At 36.4% G+C, this 18,435-nt stretch overlaps 1 protein-coding gene across 4 annotated transcripts; it reads right to left on the bottom strand.

The window, feature by feature from the left end:
• Positions 1-4,366: 4,366 nt before the first annotated feature.
• Positions 4,367-17,598, bottom strand: fkbpl (FKBP prolyl isomerase like). 4 transcript variants are annotated; one of them, XM_087306985.1, is made up of 4 exons: positions 17,550-17,598; positions 17,188-17,440; positions 16,960-17,073; positions 4,367-5,484 (listed from the first exon to the last, which is right to left on the bottom strand). In XM_087306985.1, exons 2-4 carry the CDS (start codon positions 17,335-17,337, stop codon positions 4,777-4,779), a joined length of 972 nt encoding a protein of 323 aa, XP_087163111.1. In that variant the 5' UTR covers positions 17,338-17,440; positions 17,550-17,598; the 3' UTR covers positions 4,367-4,776. The 4 variants fall into 4 exon arrangements, with proteins under 4 accessions (XP_087163111.1, XP_087163110.1, XP_087163109.1 ...); XM_087306984.1 differs by having other exon boundaries at positions 17,188-17,347; XM_087306983.1 differs by having other exon boundaries at positions 16,960-17,440.
• Between the last annotated feature and the right edge of the window lie 837 nt (positions 17,599-18,435).

Here is an 18,435-nt window from a genome sequence, read left to right as displayed (position 1 = left end):
CTCTAACTATCTATCTATCTATCTATCTATCTATCTATCTATCTACCTCTATCTATCTATTTATCTATCTATCTATCTACATCTATCTATCTATCTATCTATCTATCTATCTATCTATGTATCTATCTCTATCTATCTATCTATCTATCTATCTATCTATCTATCTATCTATCTATCTATCTATCTATCTATCTATCTATCTATCTATCTATCTATTTATCTATCTATCTATCCATCATGCTAACAGCATGCTAAATCACGCTAGAATCATGCTAGTTACATGCTAATTCATGCTAGAATCATGCTAGTCACATGCTAATTCATGCTAGAATCATGCTAGTTACATGCTAATTCATGCTAGAATCATGCTAGTCACATGCTAATTCATGCTAGAATCATGCCAGTCACATGCTAATTCATACTAGAATCATTATAACAACATGCTAATTCATGCTAGAATCATGCTAGTCACATGCTAATTCATGCTAGAATCATGCTAACAACATGCTAATTCATGCTAGAATCATGCTAGTAACATGCTAATTCATGTTAGAATCATGCTAACAACATTCTAATTCGTGCTAGAATCATGCTAGTAGCATGCTAATTCATGTTAGAATCATGCTAACAACATGCTAATTCATGCTAGAATCATGCTAGTAACATGCTAATTCATGCTAGAATCATGCTAACAACATGCTAATTCATGCTAGAATCATGCTAGTCACATGCTAGAATCATGCTAGTCAAATGCTAATTCATGCTAGAATCGTGCTAACAACATGCTAATTCATGCTAGAATCATGCTAGTAACATGCTAATTCATGCTAGAATCATGCTAGTAACATAGTAATTCATGCTAGAATCATGCTAACAACATGATAATTCATGCTAGAATCATGCTAGTAACATGCTAATTCATGCTAGAATCATGCTAGTCAAATGCTAATTCATGCTAGAACCATGCTAACAACATGCTAATTCATGCTAGAATCATGCTAGTAACATGCTAATTCATGCTAGAATCATGCTAACAACATGCTAATTCATGCTAGAATCATGCTAACAACATGCTAATTCATGCTAGAATCATGCTAACAACATGTTAATTCATGCTAGAAACGTGCTAATTCATGCTAAAATCATGATAGTAACATGCTAATTCATAATGGAATCGTGCTAAAACATGCTAATTCATGCTAGAATCATGCTAACAACATGCTAATTCATGCTAAAATCATGCTAGTAACATGCTAATTCATGTTAATTCATTCTATCTTTTTATACTTTTTAAAACTGTTTAAACTAAATAAACTATTACCGTCAGGCTTTCACAAGCCAGCCTCAAAGTTTGTTCTCAAACTTTAAGAATCTAGTTATTCTATATTATTCTTCTTCTGAGACTAAAAATTAAACTCTATCTCGTCCTAGGCCATTCAAGCTATGACCATCAAACTTGGGTCAGACCTCCGAACTATTCTGACTCGAGTTGCTATATCCTTTCCGACTGATCCGACTTTCGGTTTCCCGAAAAACGTCCCGGGACCGTCGGAAAAATCCCATAGACGTAACATTGGATCAAACTTTGTGACCTCATAACTCCGCATCAGAATGTCACACAGACTTCTAACTGGGCTCATTTAACTCAGACTATCAAACTGCCAATGACTGATCACCTTTAAACTTTCTGGCCACGCCCTAGCAACCACTTTTGGACCCTAGAAACCGTCCCATAGACTTCCATTGCAAAAGACTCTCATTGACTTTACATGGGATCAAACTTTGTGAGCTCATAACTCTGCATCAGACTGTCCTACAGACTAATGGCTAGGCTCATTTAACTCAGTCTAGCCAGCAGCCAATCACCGATGGCCTTTTAACTTTCTAGCCACACCCTAACAACCAGATACTGCACCCTAGCAACTGTCCCATAGACTGCAATTAAAGAGGTTCAGACTGATATTGTCATGCTGCAGTGTGATAGAGACATGGGGGTTGTGTTTAACTGTTCATACTGGCAAGAAGCTTTTATACATCATCAGTCTAAGCTGTCAATCAACTCCATAGCAACAAAACAGACTAACCTAGCAACGATATAACAGCAGCTATATCTCAGCATCAGAACATCGTAGAGAGGCGGGGGTTGGCTTGTTTGACTCATGCTCTTACACCATCTATCTATCTATCTATCTATCTATCTATCTATCTATCTATCTATCTATCTATCTATCTATCTATCTATCTATCTATCTATCTTTATCTACCTCTACCTATCTATCTATCTATCTATCTATCTATCTATCTATCTATCTATCTATCTATCTATCTATCTATCTATCTGTCTGTCTGTCTGTCTGTCTGTCTGTCTATCTATCTATCTGTCTCTATCTATCTATCAATCTATCAATCTATCTATCTATCTATCTATCTATCATCTATCTATCTATCTATCTATCTATCTATCTATCTACCTCTACCTATCTATCTATCTATCTATCTATCTATCTATCTATCTATCTATCTATCATGCTAACAACATGCTAATTCATGCTAGAATCATGCTAGTTACATGCTAATTCATGCTAGAATCATGCTAGTCACATGCTAATTCATGCTAGAATCATGCTAGTCACATGCTAATTCATGCTAGAATCATGCTAACAACATGCTAATTCATGCTAGAATCATGCTAATTTATGCTAAAATCATGCTAGTAACATGCTAATCCATGCTAGAATCATGCTAACAACATGCTAATTCATGCTAGATTCATGCTAGTAACATGCTTATTCATGCTAGAATCATGCTAGTATCATGCTAATTCATGCTAGCATTGTGCTAACAACATGCTAATTCATGCTAGAATCATGCTAGTAACATGCTAATTCATGCTAGAATCATGCTAACAACATGCTAATTCATGCTAGAATCATGCTAGTAACATGCTAATTCATGCTATAATCATGCTAACAACATGCTAATTCATGCTAGAATCATGCTAAGAACATGCTAATTCATGCTAGAATCATGCTAACAACATGCTAATTCATGCTAGAATCATGCTAACAACATGCTAATTCATGCTAGAATCATGCTAGTGAAATGCTAATTCATGCTAGAATCATGCTAACAACATGCTAATTCATGCTAGAATCATGCTAGTAACATGCTAATTCATGCTAGAATCATGCTAGTAACATGCTAATTCATGCTAGAAGCATGCTAACAACATGCTAATTTATGCTAGAATCATGCTAGTAGCATGCTAATTCATGCTAGAATCTTGCTAGTAACATGCTAAATCATGCTAGAATCATGCTAACAACATGCTAATTCATGCTAGAATCATGCTAACAACATGCTAATTCATGCTAGAATCGTGCTAACAACATGCTAAATCATGCTAGAATCGTGCTAACAACATGCTAATTCATGTTAAAATCATGCTAACAACATGCTAATTATTGCTAAAATCATGCCAGTAACATGCTAATTCATGCTAAAATCATGCTAACAACATGCTAATTCATGCTAAAATCATGCTAGTAACATGCTAATTCATGCTAGAATCGTGCTAACAACATGCTAGAATCATGCTAACAACATACTAATTCATGCTAATAACATGCTAATTCATACTAAAATCATGCTAACAACATGCTAATTCATGCTAAAATCATGCCAGTAACATGCTAATTCATGCTAGAATCATGCTAACAACATGCTATTTCACGTTAAAATCATGCTAATAACATGCTAATCTATCTATCTATCTATCTATCTATCTATCTATCTATCTATCTATCTATCTATCTATCTATCTATCTATCTATCTATCTATCTATCTTTTCATACTTTTTAAAACTGTTTAAACTAAATAAACTATTACCGTCAGGCTTTCACAAGCCAGCCTCAAAGTTTGTTCTCAAACTTTAAGAATCTAGTTACGTTTTAGATCGCATCCGTGGAATCATGTAACGTTAAACATCTTGTAAAGTGGGTTTAACATTAACGTTAGCCAAATTTACAATTTGCAGACAACGACATCATTATCAAGAACTCGAATCGCTTGTTGTTGATTTAAAGTTAAGGTATTTTGATCTTACCTAACTTAATGTTCTGCATTGTGAACAGTCGAGAAGTCTGGACAGGAACGAGAACGGTTTTGATTTTCTTTATTAACCAAAACGTGAATGCAGCAAGGCCTCGACTGATTGGTCGCTTCCACGTGAAAATCGTGATGTCATTGGCTACACAATTAAATTATTAAAATAGTTTTAAATATAGTCAAAAACACGTACCAGCCTTGTATTACTTATATGAATCCATGTTTTATTACTAAATAAAAATAGAAAAAGCAAAAACGTTTATAAATAACATTGTTTATTACTAGTTTATGCAATAATGAGCAACATAGATTTAGACAATTTTCAACAGCAGTTATAAATCCAGAATAAAAAAAGCATGTTTTAGAACAAAACATTAAAGTAATATACTCTTTTTTTACAAAAATAAAATAAAGATTTAGTGGTACATTCAGCAAATGTCCTAATAGTCTTGTGATTTCCCACAGCTTTCAAGTTTATACAGAAATATGCATTAACAAATCACAACATTAAACATTGATGATAGTATACATACTACCCATACAGTAAACATACTTAGGCTTTAAAATCTGAAATTGGACTACAAGTAAGACTAAAAACATTACTTATGGGCACTTCACAGGAATCTGTTTCACAATATTATTTATGAAATAATTATTTGAGTTAATTCCTAGTTAAACATCTTGCTCAGCCTTTGACCAAGTTTACTGTCTAGGTCTTTTAACTTCGAGTTCACTTGTTTCAGAGCAGTGCGAGCTGAAGCAGAATCAGGTTGGAGTTCCAGAATTTTTCCAAAGGCCATGCGGGATTCCTCCAGTTCGCCAAGCTGCAGACACGCTTGCCCATGCCGGTACCATGCCTTTGTGCTCTTTGGGTTTAACTCTGTGGCCTTGATACTGCTGTCTTTGGATTTACCGAGCTGGCCTAACTTCAGTTGGCATAAAGAGAGATTGCAGTGAAGTTCTGCTTTTACAGTTTTGTACTCTTCATTTGGAATGGTGGAGTCATTTGGACTTTCTGCACCTTCGTCTTCATCCTCATCTTCATCTTCATTTTCCTCATCTTCTTTAAGCGTCTCGTCTACTAGTTTTCCTCTTGTCTGAACCTGTAAAGTTATTGCCAGTTTTACAGCTCTGCAGTAACAGTCTGCCGCACCCCAGATATCTCCTTTTCCAAACCGCAGACCACCTCTTTGTTTGTGAGACAGAACCCAAGCCCACTTCTCTTCAGCTGTCATCTGCCAAGACTCTTGCCCCGGGGTTAAAGAATGAAGCTCCAGTGTAAAGCAGTCGGTCTGAGACGATGCTTGCGATGTTGTATTTTTAGTTTGGGTACCATCAACATCACTGCAAGCTGCATTCCAGGCACTTACTGTGAACTGCAAATAAAAAAAATATGTAAATATATTAAACATGCCAGATTTACTGTTACAATACTATATATAAGAAAATGTTAGATTCAATAATTAATTCAAGTAATAGTGCAAGCAAAGTCAAAAATTTTCGGATTACCCAGGCCACTGAAAAGATAAACATTTTTTGGATTTTCCTCCATCACATGCATTTTTGTAGTGCCTGTTAAGTCAAATTCAAATTTGAGTGACAAGTAAGATAATAAATAATCAGTGAATTTGTAAAGTAAAGAAATTTAATGAAATTACTTTGTATGAAATGTAGATTTTGGACCATAAACAATGAGCTTAGATAAGTCCTTAAAATCTTAAATTCTCTTCAGCTGAGGCAAGAAAGTCTTACACATCTTGGATAACCTGGAGCTGAGTAAATAGTTTTTGAAGAAACTCTTGCATTATTCATCCAGTATTAGACTGTTTCCGTAATATCTATTTAATGGCTTTTTCTGTTTAATACAATAATGGCTTTACATTTTCTTTTAAAAGTAATTTTCATCAAATGGCTGCCCTACTTGATATGTAGGCTTTTATATCTATGGCCAATAAATCAAAAACAATCACTTTAAACTCATCTATCATTTTTAATATAATGGTTATTCATTCATTTTCTTTTCGGCTTAGTCCCTTTATTAATCTGGCGTCGCCACAGTGGAATGAATCAACTTATCTAGCATATCCAGCACAGTTTTACACAGCGGATGCCCTTCCGGCTGCATAATTGTCATTCATAATCAGAGGTGTGGACTCGAGTCATGTGACTTGGACTCGAGTCAGACTCGAGTCATGAATTTGATGACTTTAGACTCGACTTGACAAAATATAAAAAGACTTGCAACTCGACTTGGACTTGAACATAAATGACTTGGACTTTGACTAGGACTTGCCCCTATTGACTTGTAAAGACTTGCTGCTTCCCATGAAAAGCCCAACGATAAAAAAGTATGTTGACATGGACCGCTCTCTCTCTCTCTCCCCGTTTATGTGTGCGTGTGTGTGACAGCATGCGCGCGCGTGTGTGTGAGCATGCGCGCTTCCGGCATGACGTCCAATCGAAGCACGGTAGATTGTTTTGATTCGACAGTATCCAACGTGACTACTATGAGGCGCCGGAGTGGACAAAAGTCAAGCGAACGCAGAGAGAATTTGAATATGAACTTGAGATCCAGCCAATACTCGCGTGCCAATACTCGCTCTCTCGCTCTCTCTCTCTCTCTCTCTCTCTCTCTCTCTCTCTCTCTCACATACAACATACACCTCTCTCTCTCTCTCTCGTGCATTCAGTCTCTTTGCGTTCGCTTGACTTTTGTTTACGATGGCGTCTCATACCTTTAGTGCTTTTGCTCTCACGGGATCCTGTTAAACTGACCCTTCGCTAAGCCACGCCCAAAAACCGCCACCCACCAATCGCGGCTTACCAATCGTAGCTACGGGCAGAGGCTCTGTCAAGCTTTCGAGCGAGGGAAACAAGCCAAATCGTTGCGCAATTGGATTGTGAAAATCTGACAACCGCTATCCTAAAAGTTTGGACTGGGTGGTGGGATTTTTTCCCTTTTCAAAACCAAAGCCCAAGAAGAGAAATGCCAGCGTGGATCAAGCTGTGTGAGGGGCGGTAAAGGAGTTAAGCTAAGTTGGTTTTGTTTTCGATATTCACATTCAATGATAGGTGGCAATAACTCACACTCCTCTTATCCTAAACAGATCTAAACTGTGTTTCTTTTAAAAAAAAAAAAAAAAAAAAAACAAAGCAGGTTATGCTTCCCAGCGGTCTTTTTCTTTTTTTCCTCTCGATATTATGAGCCAGGGCTCGACAATAAGGACTGCCCGATGGCCCGGGGCCAGCGTGCGAGACACTCGGGCCAGTGTACAAAATGTTACTGGCTCGATCGGGCCAGCTGCTGCCTTTTTGCCTGCCAGATCGAGCCAGAGCTGCGTGCTGCGACTGTCTGTCAATTGTGTGCAAATACAATCTTACGGTGCTTTCACACATAGACGTTTGTTTCGGAATCTGTCTCGTTTCACCCGTTAGCGCGTTTTTTTAGCATATATCCAGCAGTTGCGCTCGCTTCCGCGCCAAATCAATCAGTCCAAGATCGCCTGAATGAGACCGGTCTCTGTCCTATTGAGCGTATCGATTGTAGCGAGAAAACAAAACAATGCAACGAACTAACCACCCAGGCTATATCACAGTGTATTATGATCGTGTAATAGCCATATATACGGCTATATGAAGAGAGAATGATGAGCAGGGCGAGATGTCATTCTTACCGGTAAATGCGAGTGAAAGCATGCTGAAATATTACCGAGAGCTGTTTGTCCAGCCTGATCTCGGTTTATCCGTCAGGAAAATTGACCGAAATTACTATCTGTTAATTTTTCCATATTTTATTCGTATAATATGTTGTATTAGGCCTGTTGTTTTGTTCATTTCCGCACTGACAGCTCGAAAGAAAGATTTACATTGATCTGATGCAGTCTCGGTTCATCTGCTATGTCTCTCTATAATTTAAGCCTAAAATACAGAATTATAGTCAACGTTTCTTTAATAGATTGATTAATTCAATTGATCGATTTCTACAAAACCTGACAATTGAAATGAGGCTCTGTATATATGAGAAAGTCTGACCTCGATTTGTATTCGGTGACGATGTCTGTGGGTTGTTAAAATTAAAGTGCACATTTTCACTTATAAAATATTCTATACACAATACACAAAAGTTTGGGGTCAGTGTGATTAAATATGTTAAAACAAGCTTCTTCTGCTCACCAGGGCTGCAATTATTTCATCATAAATACAAATTGTGAAATGTTGCACTATAAAATAACTGTTCAAAAGTAGTTTATCATTTAATTTATTCATTTATTCCAGTGATTTTAAAGATGAGATTTCAGTTTCATTACTCCAGTCACATGATCCTTCAGAAATCACTAATATTAATTATTATTATATTTATTAATGGTAATAGTTATAAAATCAATAATGTCTGGAATAATTATTTTATTTGAAACTAAATACAATAACAAAGCAGTTATTTAAAATTTTAATAAATATTTAACAATTACACCTTTTTTACATTTATAAATATAGCCTTGATGAACTGAATAGTTTTCCTTAAACATTTTAAAAATTACCGTAAATATATATACAGATTTATTAGCCCCCTTTTGTTTTTTGTTTTTTCTTTTTAAAATATTTCCTAAATGATGTTTAACAAAGCAAAGAAATGTTGATATTTTGTCTGATAATATTTTTTCCTCTGAACAAAATCTTATTTGTTTTATTTTGGCTAGAATAAAAAATTTTTTTTAACCATTTTAAGGTAAAATTTATTAGCCTCTTAAGCTAATTGTTTTTCAGACTGTCTACAGAACAAACCATCATTATACAATAACTTGCCTAATTACCCTAACCTGCCTAGTTAACCTAATTACCCTAGTTAAGCCTTTAAATTTCACTTTAAGCTGTATAGAAGTGTCTTGAAGAATATCTAGTAAAATATTATTTACTGTCATCATGGCAAAGATAAAATAAATCAGTTATTAGAGATGAGTTATTAAAACTATTATGTTTAGAAATGTGCTGAGAAAATCTGTTCTCTGTTAAATAGAAATTGGGGAAAAAAATAAACAGGGGTGCTAATAATTTAGGGGGACTAATAATTCTGAAATCAACTGTGTGTGTGTGTGTGTGTGTGTGTGTGTGTGTGTGTGTGTGTGCGTGTGTGTGTGTGTGTATACACACACACACGCACATTCAAATAGCGATTAACTTCTTTTTTTTTTTGGTGGGGCCAGTGAAAATTTGGGCTGGGCAAGTAAAAATCAGAACCACTGGCCCGATCGGGCCAGTAGAAAAAATCCTTAGCGTTGAACCCTGTGAGCACTGCTTAGTTTAAACCCTCGCTATTGTAACGCATATAAATACATACACTAATATTTGCTGGTAGGAAAAATCTATTTGTTCACTTCTGTTATTTATACTTTAATGTGCATTTCAATTTTTTTTCTTCCACTTAACTGCAAATTTGAATAAAAACTGGATAAAGAGCACACAAACATGCTGACAGTAATAGGTACTGTACACTGTTATGGGTCAATGATGCTAATATTCGGCACAAATCCATCAGTTTCTTAGGTTATTAGATTATTTTATAATTTCACCTCTCCTGCTGTGCGTGAACTATGCTGTTGAATGTTCAGCGTATGAGGTGGCTAGGCTAACCTTGCTTCAATTTTGATAAAATTAATTTCTAATCAGTTGCTATTATGTTGTGAATATACCCCTGTAATGTATACTGCAGTCCTCTTTTGTCTGGCTTTCTCAGATATCTCACCTGTTTGCCAAAAATGATTAATTAAATCCTTGGGAATGTCTGACACCAGCGCATACACACTGTAATAGATGTGCCAGGCATGAAGGCTTGACAGGCGTAGTAGCAACAGTAACTAAGGAGGGCGAGGCTTAGCGAAGGGTTATTCCAAGAATGTTGATATGGTTTCTTTCTTGCTTTACTATTTATTAACAATACACAAAAAACTAAAAGGTTAAGGTAAATTCTTTAATAAATTCTAGTGTTTTTGAGTATTATACTTGTTGTATACTTGTATTATACTTATGTTTTAGGCTAGTATTATTTACGACTTGTTAATTAATGCTTCATAATACAGTAGTATTACCAATAGTGAACAGATAAAATAATACAAAGTGTAGTTTTAACTACAGTAAAGTGTAGTGATTTGTAGTATAAAATACCCTATATTGTAAAATAATACAGCACTGGGTAATTTGTTTATATTACACTTGTGTTACCATAGCAACTATAGTATTACCACAACTGATCAATTGAAGTTCTTTACTGTAGTAGGCTACTGTTCAAAACACAGTACATGCCAATATACGTGTTCAGGGGCCCCGTGGCACAGCTTTCCTCAAAATGAAGAGGATGACATGGAAAATGTCCTCCACAATCTCATCAGTAAAGTGGAAGCCAGCAGACACTAGTTTACTTTATTTTAGCTGCCATGATAAAATGAGATTGATAGTGAGATTTATTTAAAGAGTGAATAGTACAGTAGGCTATAATACCTTATCAAGTGTTTCCTTATTTTTATCACAGTTACATTTCCGCTTGCATTAGTTTTTGTTTAAATGCTTTTAAAATAAAATGTATTCTTTACATCCAACATCTATTCCAGAGGTGCCTTATAGTGGTGTAAACCCCTTTACAAGGGGTGTTACCCCTGTGTAAACTCTAGCCACCCCTGTGGCCAACCCGATATGATTTTGCTGTTGACATTATTTATTTAAATCTACTTACATAAATGCAATACAATGCAATATTTCAATAAATAAATAGCAGCCACTAAATTATTGTGGATTGATTGGTGCCACTGACGTAGCTGGCCTCTTCTGGCCCCCCTTAAGCATATTTTCAGGGGGGCACCACTGGTCTATTCTCTGTCTTTAAGTGTTTGAAACTGAAAATATCTCATCATATAAAACAACCAAAAATGTTATGGTTTATTAGATTAAACATTTAATATGTAAGTCTATTTTAGTATTTTGGTTATTAAACATATATTTAATAATATATTAAATATATTGTATATTGTTATTAAACAGTGCAGCAATATGAATCATATCAAAAAGCATGAAAGGAAGAGGGAACACGACACAAATTGTGAGTTTGCATATAATCTCTGAGAGCGCTCAAGAAAATTTGTGTGTGAGCAGTGCATATTTGAGAGCGAGAGAAAATTTGAGAACTCGCAATCAGTTTTGTCCACAAACAGAGGAAATCCGTGCACGAGCATCACACAAGGTAGAGAGCAAAGCTCTTCAACGTTATGTGAAGAAAACAACTTTATTGTTTGTATGAAGTAGCCTACTTCATTAACAATATGTGCTACCATTTTACATTGCTGCTAGACAGATTTGCAACTCCATCTCTTTAGCACACACGAGATTCAATTGACAAAATTCCAATTTCACTCAATTTAACTTTGCAGCATATACAGGAGTTGGTCTACTGCTACCACATTGAGGTTATGTAATTTTGGTTAATCACAAGTTGATCACCGAAGACATAATATAGCACAACTAAACTTAATGAATTAGACAGCAGGAGACCTGCAATTTCTGTGTGATGTGAGGCAAAATAGAGTCTTTTTTTGGTGGAACTCGTTCTTGTGCATTATGCTGTGGAGACGAGACGCAGCACTGTTTAGCACTTTTTCAGAAAATTGCATTTGTATTTTTATATATCTAAGCAATGTTCTTTAATAAAAAAAGGTTTGTTTAATTAATACAGATCTTACAACCATACCTAATCTGTATATATTTTATTTTTCTGTTAAAAAGACTCGAAAAGACTCGAAAATCAAACTGCAGGACTTTGGACTTGACTTGAGACTTGTTGCCTTTGACTCGGGACTTGACTCGGGACTTGCCTGTCTTGACTCGGGACTTGACTCGGGACTTGAGGGCAATGAATTGAGACTTACTTGTGACTTGCCAAACAATGACTTGGTCCCACCTCTGTTCATAATACTTCATTTACCCCATATTGTTGTCCTTTTACAGGTGACATGGTAGCTAGTGCTGTCGCCTTACAGCAAGAAGGTCACTGGTTCGAGCTTTGGCTGGGTCAGTAGGCATTTCTGTTTGGATTTTGCATGTTCTCCCCTCGTTCGTGTGGGTTTCCTCCGGGTCCTCTGGTCTCCCCAACAAGTCCAAAGACATGCGGTACAGGTGAATTGAATAAGCAAAAATTGTCCGTAGTGTATGTGTGTGATGAGTGTATGGGTGTTTCCCAGAGATGGATTGCTGCTGGAAGGGCATTCGCTGCGTAAAACATATGCTGGATAAACTAACAGCTTTTAAAACAAGTAATGTTATGTTTTTTTATGTAAGACTGCTTTAAGAAAAGGAAAACATTACAATTCAGATACCAAAACTATGTACTAATACCATAAAATGAATGAAACAAATTAAAAATTATAAACATCCAATATATGACTATTTGTAGAGCTTAATATATTCACTGTCCCTATTGACTGTATTTTTACTGAAACCGTTTGTATGCTCTAATTGTTTTTTAATAATAATTTAATCATTTATTTTCTTTTCGGCTTAGTCTCTTTAATATGGGGTCACAACAGCGGAATGAACCGCCAACTTATCCAGCATATGATTTACGCAGCAGATGCCCTTTCAGCTGCAACCGATCACATACACACTTATTCATATACACGCACTACGGACAATTTTAGCTTACCCAATTCACCTGCACCGCATGTTTTTGGACTTGTGGGGGAAATCAGAGCACCCGGAGGAAATCCACAATGGGAGATCATGCAAACTCCACACAGAAATGCCAAATGAGCCAGCCGAGGCTTAAACCAGCGACCTTCTTGCTGTGAGGCGATTGTGCTACCCACTGCGCCACCGTGAGGCTCCTTTAATAATAACTTCATTTTTTATTTATTTTTATTAATTATTATTACTACCATTATTTTCTTTGTATTATCATAATTTTGTCATTTTTTATTGTTGTTTTATTTCGTGATTACTGAAAAATGTAAAACTTGTAAAAAAAAAAAAAAAAAAATATATATATATATATATATATATATATATATATATATATATATATATATATACATACATACATACATACATACATACATACATACATACATACATACACACACACACACACACACACACACACACACACACACACACACACACACACACACACACACACACACACACACACACACACACACACACACACACACACACACACACACACAGGCAATCAAAATTAGAGAACAATTTATAAACAATTCTGAAATAATGTCATCTTTACTACTCAACAGTTGAAGGAGTTTTTGTCCCGTCTATACCATGCAACCAGAACACCTTTTCCAAAAACTAACGCAAAATAAGGCCTTTCAACAAAAATTATTACTTTGCTGAAAACACAGATCAAAATTAGAGAACACTTTCAGATACCTCCCTCGATAGTTTCCTTGATTATCTGTCAACTCCTATTTAACCGGCAGCCTAACTTCCAGTTTCACTGACTCTGCAAGATGGTGGGCCATTCTAAAGTGACAAAAAGCCTCCGGCAGCAGATTGTCCCGATAAAGGCCAAAGGGATGACCCTATCAGCCATAGCAAGACTCCAAATCTGTGAATTCAAGAGTATTGAATTTTTACAACATCACAAATTTATTCAAGTCCCCAAGAAGGCTGGTCATACACAGAGGACAAATACAAGAGAGGACAGGATACTGTGGACGATCTTAATGGGCAGTCGTTTCTACACTGCAGCTGGAATTGCTCACCAGTTCAGTGCTGAACAGGGTAAAGATCTGTCTCATCATACAGTGTCTCGACGTTTAAGAGCATTTGGACTGAAAGCCCACTCTGCAGTGACTAAACCTCTCATTAGTAAAAAGAATCAAAAGGCCAGACTAAGCTTTGCTGAGGAGCATGTTGTGTGTACAGAGGTGAACTGGTCCAAAGTTCACTTCAGTGATGAAAGCAAGTTTATTTGGGTTCCAATGGAAACATTATGCTCGGCGACAAACTGGAGAAAAACTGAACCCAAAGTGTGTAAAGAAATCAGTGAAAAGTAAAGGAGTGTAATGGTTTGGGGCATGTTTTCTGCAGCAGGAGGTGTGCCTCTTAGGGCCTACTCACACTATGCCATCCGTACCGTGCCCAGGCCCGTTTCCCGGATCGTTTGAGAAGTGTGAGTGCGCTGAATCGGGCTCAAGCACGGTTCACTTGGCCGGCCCTAGCCTGGTTGGAAGAGGTGTGCCTGAGCGCGGATCACTTGGGCTTTGGCGCGGTACGCTTGTGTGTGAGTGCAAAACACGCCAAAGCCCGAAACTGAAAGCGATACGTGACTTTTAAGGGACTGGTTCATGTGGATTTATTAATCATTCTTACTGTTCAGTGATCGCAAACTGCCGTAGTTTATTAAAGACGCAAACCTCTCACTGCACGACAGCTGCGCGCCTTCAGCAGACCTCCTCATTCCAGCAGCACGAGGACTTTATGATTGTTTATGAGCGCCAAAAGTGGCGGATCTGTTCGGCGAAATATCTGACTGCGTGTCACCGCATCCCTAAGGACTGTTAGGCGAAGTATTTGACTGCATGTCACTGCATAACAAACGACTGAAAGGATATAACTAGAGAAATCTCCACTGTGCTACTGGGTGAGAGCGTATGGCAAGCCGTTTTAGCATTTAAACCTTGTTCTGACTATCCATAAATATATTTAGAGAGATCTCTAATTATATTTTGACTAGTCAAAATTATAATTCGAGTAGTCAGATTGGAGATATCTGCAAATATATTATGACTGACTAGTCATATTCCTCCATTGACTTCCATTAAAAAATATTTGCAGATATCTCTAAATAAGTTTTGACTATAGTCAAAATTTGTGACACAATTTGACTTGTCAAAATCCAATTCAAGATATCTACAACTGTAATTCGACTATTAGTAAATTAATTAGAGGTATCTTCAAGTATATTTGTAAATATCTCTAAATATGAATAATTAAAGATATCTCCAAATGTATTATGACTAGTAAAAACTCAGTTAGAGATATCTCTATTTACAATTGTGACTAGTCAAAACTCATTTAGAGATATCTGCAAATATTTTTCAATGGAACTCAATGGAGGAATATGACTAGTCATAATATATTTGCAGATATCTCCAATCTGATTTCGTACTAGTACAATTGTAATTGCAGATATCTCTAATTGTCATTCTGAGTAGTGGAATTATAATTATGACTAGTCAAAATATAATTAGAGATATCTCTAAATATATTTATGGAGTTAGAACAAAGATTTAAATGCTAAAAAGGCTTGCCATAGAGAGCGCTTCTGAACAGCGCAGCAGCGATGACGTAAGCGTGCCGAGGCACGATATGGTGTGAGCGCGGGCCCTCGGGGGAGACGGGAGGGGGGACAAGCGTGCTTTGGCCCGGTTCGAGGCAACTGTACCTAGTGTGAGTACGGCCTCATACAGCTACATGGCAGAGTGAATGCAAATGTTTATCAGAACTTTCTTTAACAATATACGATTCCTTCCCACCCAATAAGCCTGCAGTATTCATGCAGTACAACGCTCCATGTTACACAGCAAAATGGGTTAAGCAGTTCCTTGAAACTGAAAACATTGAAATAATGACATGGCCTGCCCAGAGTCCTGAACTCAACCAAATAGAGAACCTTTGGAAAATCCTTGGCGACAAATTTATAGCCAAGAAACCCACTACAGTCACCGAACTGTGGAGGAGACAGGAAGAAGAGTGGACCAAACTCACAGCAGAGCAGTGTGAGAGACTAGTGCTGCCCTGTGGCCGCAAATGTACTGAAGTCATTCAGAGCAGAGGCCTGTACACTTCAAACTAATTGCTGACTATTGTAACCTTCAGATAAGGTTGTTGTAATCTTTTTCCATGCTACAGTCATTGTTGTTCTCCAATTTTGATCAGTGTTTTTTCTGCAAAATAATGTTTTTTGTCGAAACGCCTTAGCTATTTTGTGGAAAATGTGTTCTGGTAGCATGGTAAAGATGGGACAAAAACTCCAACTGTTGAGCAGTGAAGATGAAATTATTTCAAAATGGTTCAATTGTTTATAAATTGTTCTCTAATTTTGATTGTGTGTGTGTATGTACATATATAACTATTCATTCAAAGTTGCTATGTGTACTACTTGTGACAATCCATCCAGTTCCAGTTGCAGATCCAATCAGTTGCAGATATGCATAACATAAAAGTTTAGGTATTCTGAATATGTGGTAAAACATGGCATTGCTGAAGATTCTTTCGGTGTGCTTTGCTCCCTGCAATTGTTTGAATGTTGGGCACAGCATCATGGGCAATGTGATTTGTCAGATTGAGGTAAAGTTGGTTTTATATTTTTACATTCATTCAGTGACAACTTTTGACATGCTCCCTATATTGTTTACTATGGTAGTTTGAACCGAAATCACATGTAAATATGACTTCAAATCAACATGAGCACTATTTAATTGACTGTGAACAATGTTGTGTTATAATAGTCGCTGTCTGCTAAAATGATTTCACTATTTCACTATGCAAAGAATACTTCTCAGAAATTATATTTTTGTGGAGAAAGTCTGAATGTGTGAATATAAAACCAACTTTACCTAAATATTTGTCAGCTTGAACTCTGCTTATTAACATGTTTAAATAATTCAACAGCTGAATTTAACATTGTGTCTTTAAATGATTATTACTCATTGCACAGGCACATTATTTATAATAAATGTAGAAATGTAATAACAATTGGTAGTCAGTTTTTATTTCACGGGGACTTTAACATCTAATACATTGTTAAACAATGTTCTAGTACGTCCATATTTTAGTAGTGTTCTTACCTCACACATCTCTCCAGCCCTTATGCCCTCCAAGCAGCCCTCAGTAATGTCACACTGGCCCTCGCCCATGCGCAACACCAGCCACTCATCTAGAGGAACCTGCAGCACAGACTCCTGCGAGCGGGGATATGAGGTAGTTTGCTCGCTACAGTTAACAACAGCTGTTGATTCTTGCTCTGGAGAAGATGTAGGCAGTGTGTTTTCCTCCGTGACAGTCTTTCTCCGCACCTTGACTTTACATAGAGAGCCCATCATAGGCGTGGTGTCTCCTCGACTTCTTTCTCCAAGCCGCTTTCGGCGCACCTCCCACAGACCACCGGGACACACCGAGATCCAGGTCTCAACGGGAACACGACCAGAGTCTTGGACTGTCGCCATGATAAAAGACCTGAGTTTTAAGGAACAAAAGAAACCAAAGCCCTTAAATCCAGACCATGATCCAGACTATATAGGTGGTGGCAATCATGAGACCTGTTAAGCACTGAGATAAAAAGTGTTTATTGAAATCTGGCGATTCAACAGCTTTAAAATGCATGAGTGTTAAAGCAGAAAACGTCTTTAATAACATATTACTGAACGCGTGTACCTACTTTAGTGTTCGTTGTTTCTATCAGTCTCTTCTTCCACAGTAAATTTCTCACAGTGGATTTGATCCATCGCCCCCTACAGGTGCGGCATGTTCTGAGTGTGTAAACTCATACTAGCAGACGGCTAGACCTGCACTTCCAGACCTTCACAGTGCCACCTGCTGTTTAAAAGATCGACTAACCTGATTTCAGCTGCTTCTAAATTGTAATTTAAACTATTTTTCTACTATAAAATATTAGGCTGTGATTGAATAGATTATTATATGAAATATTAAACGTACTAGATTTTTGATTTAATGCAATAATTCTGTTGTATTTTTTTAATTGTATTTGTAAATATATATTGTTCAGTTGCTTCAATATTTTCAGACATTTGTTGTTGTTTTTTTATCATTAAGGATTTATCACTGTTTCGTATTGAGTTGAGGGAATAAATATTATCTACAATACATTTCTTCACATACAATTATAGTACTCTAAGTAATTTTCTCACAACAAACTTTATTTTTGTGTACTTTTTCATAAGTCCTACAAGTCAAGTTGTAAACAATGCATGGAAAAATGGTGAAAAATAATAATTGGAGTAATAATTATTTTTTACGTAGAAAATCACATCAAATAAAATAAATGCTTTACATTCTTGTTGGGAAGATTTTTCATTTCTAGAGCAAAAAAACTGGAATATCTTCAGTCTTTGATACACTGTATTAGTGTTGGCAGAGACCCACTTTTAATTAAAAAATTAGTTTTGATTTCACCTAATAGAGCTCATATTGTAAATTCTATGCAAATTTAATTGATATTTTGATTTCCAAAAAACATGTTTGTAATTATTACATAACTTGTAAATAATTGATAAACTGTTATTGTGTTACTGTTATTGTCTTAG

This window comes from Danio rerio, chromosome 23 (genome assembly GCF_052040795.2).
Source record: "Danio rerio strain M-AB ecotype USA chromosome 23, GRCz13ab, whole genome shotgun sequence".
In the NCBI taxonomy this organism is placed as follows: Eukaryota; Metazoa; Chordata; class Actinopteri; order Cypriniformes; family Danionidae; genus Danio; species Danio rerio.
Note: the sequence above shows the minus strand (reverse complement) of the source record. Positions and strands in the feature narration are given on the sequence as shown.

Bases quoted from the DNA above. Each gene is read 5' to 3' on its own strand.
- fkbpl (XM_087306983.1), bottom strand. From the start codon at position 17,337: ATGGCGACAGTCCAAGACTCTGGTCGTGTTCCCGTTGAGACCTGGATC. The intron at 5,485-16,959 runs GTAAGAACACTA...TTTTATTTGCAG, and splicing joins GGGCTGGAGAGATGTGTGAG to TTCACAGTAAGTGCCTGGAA.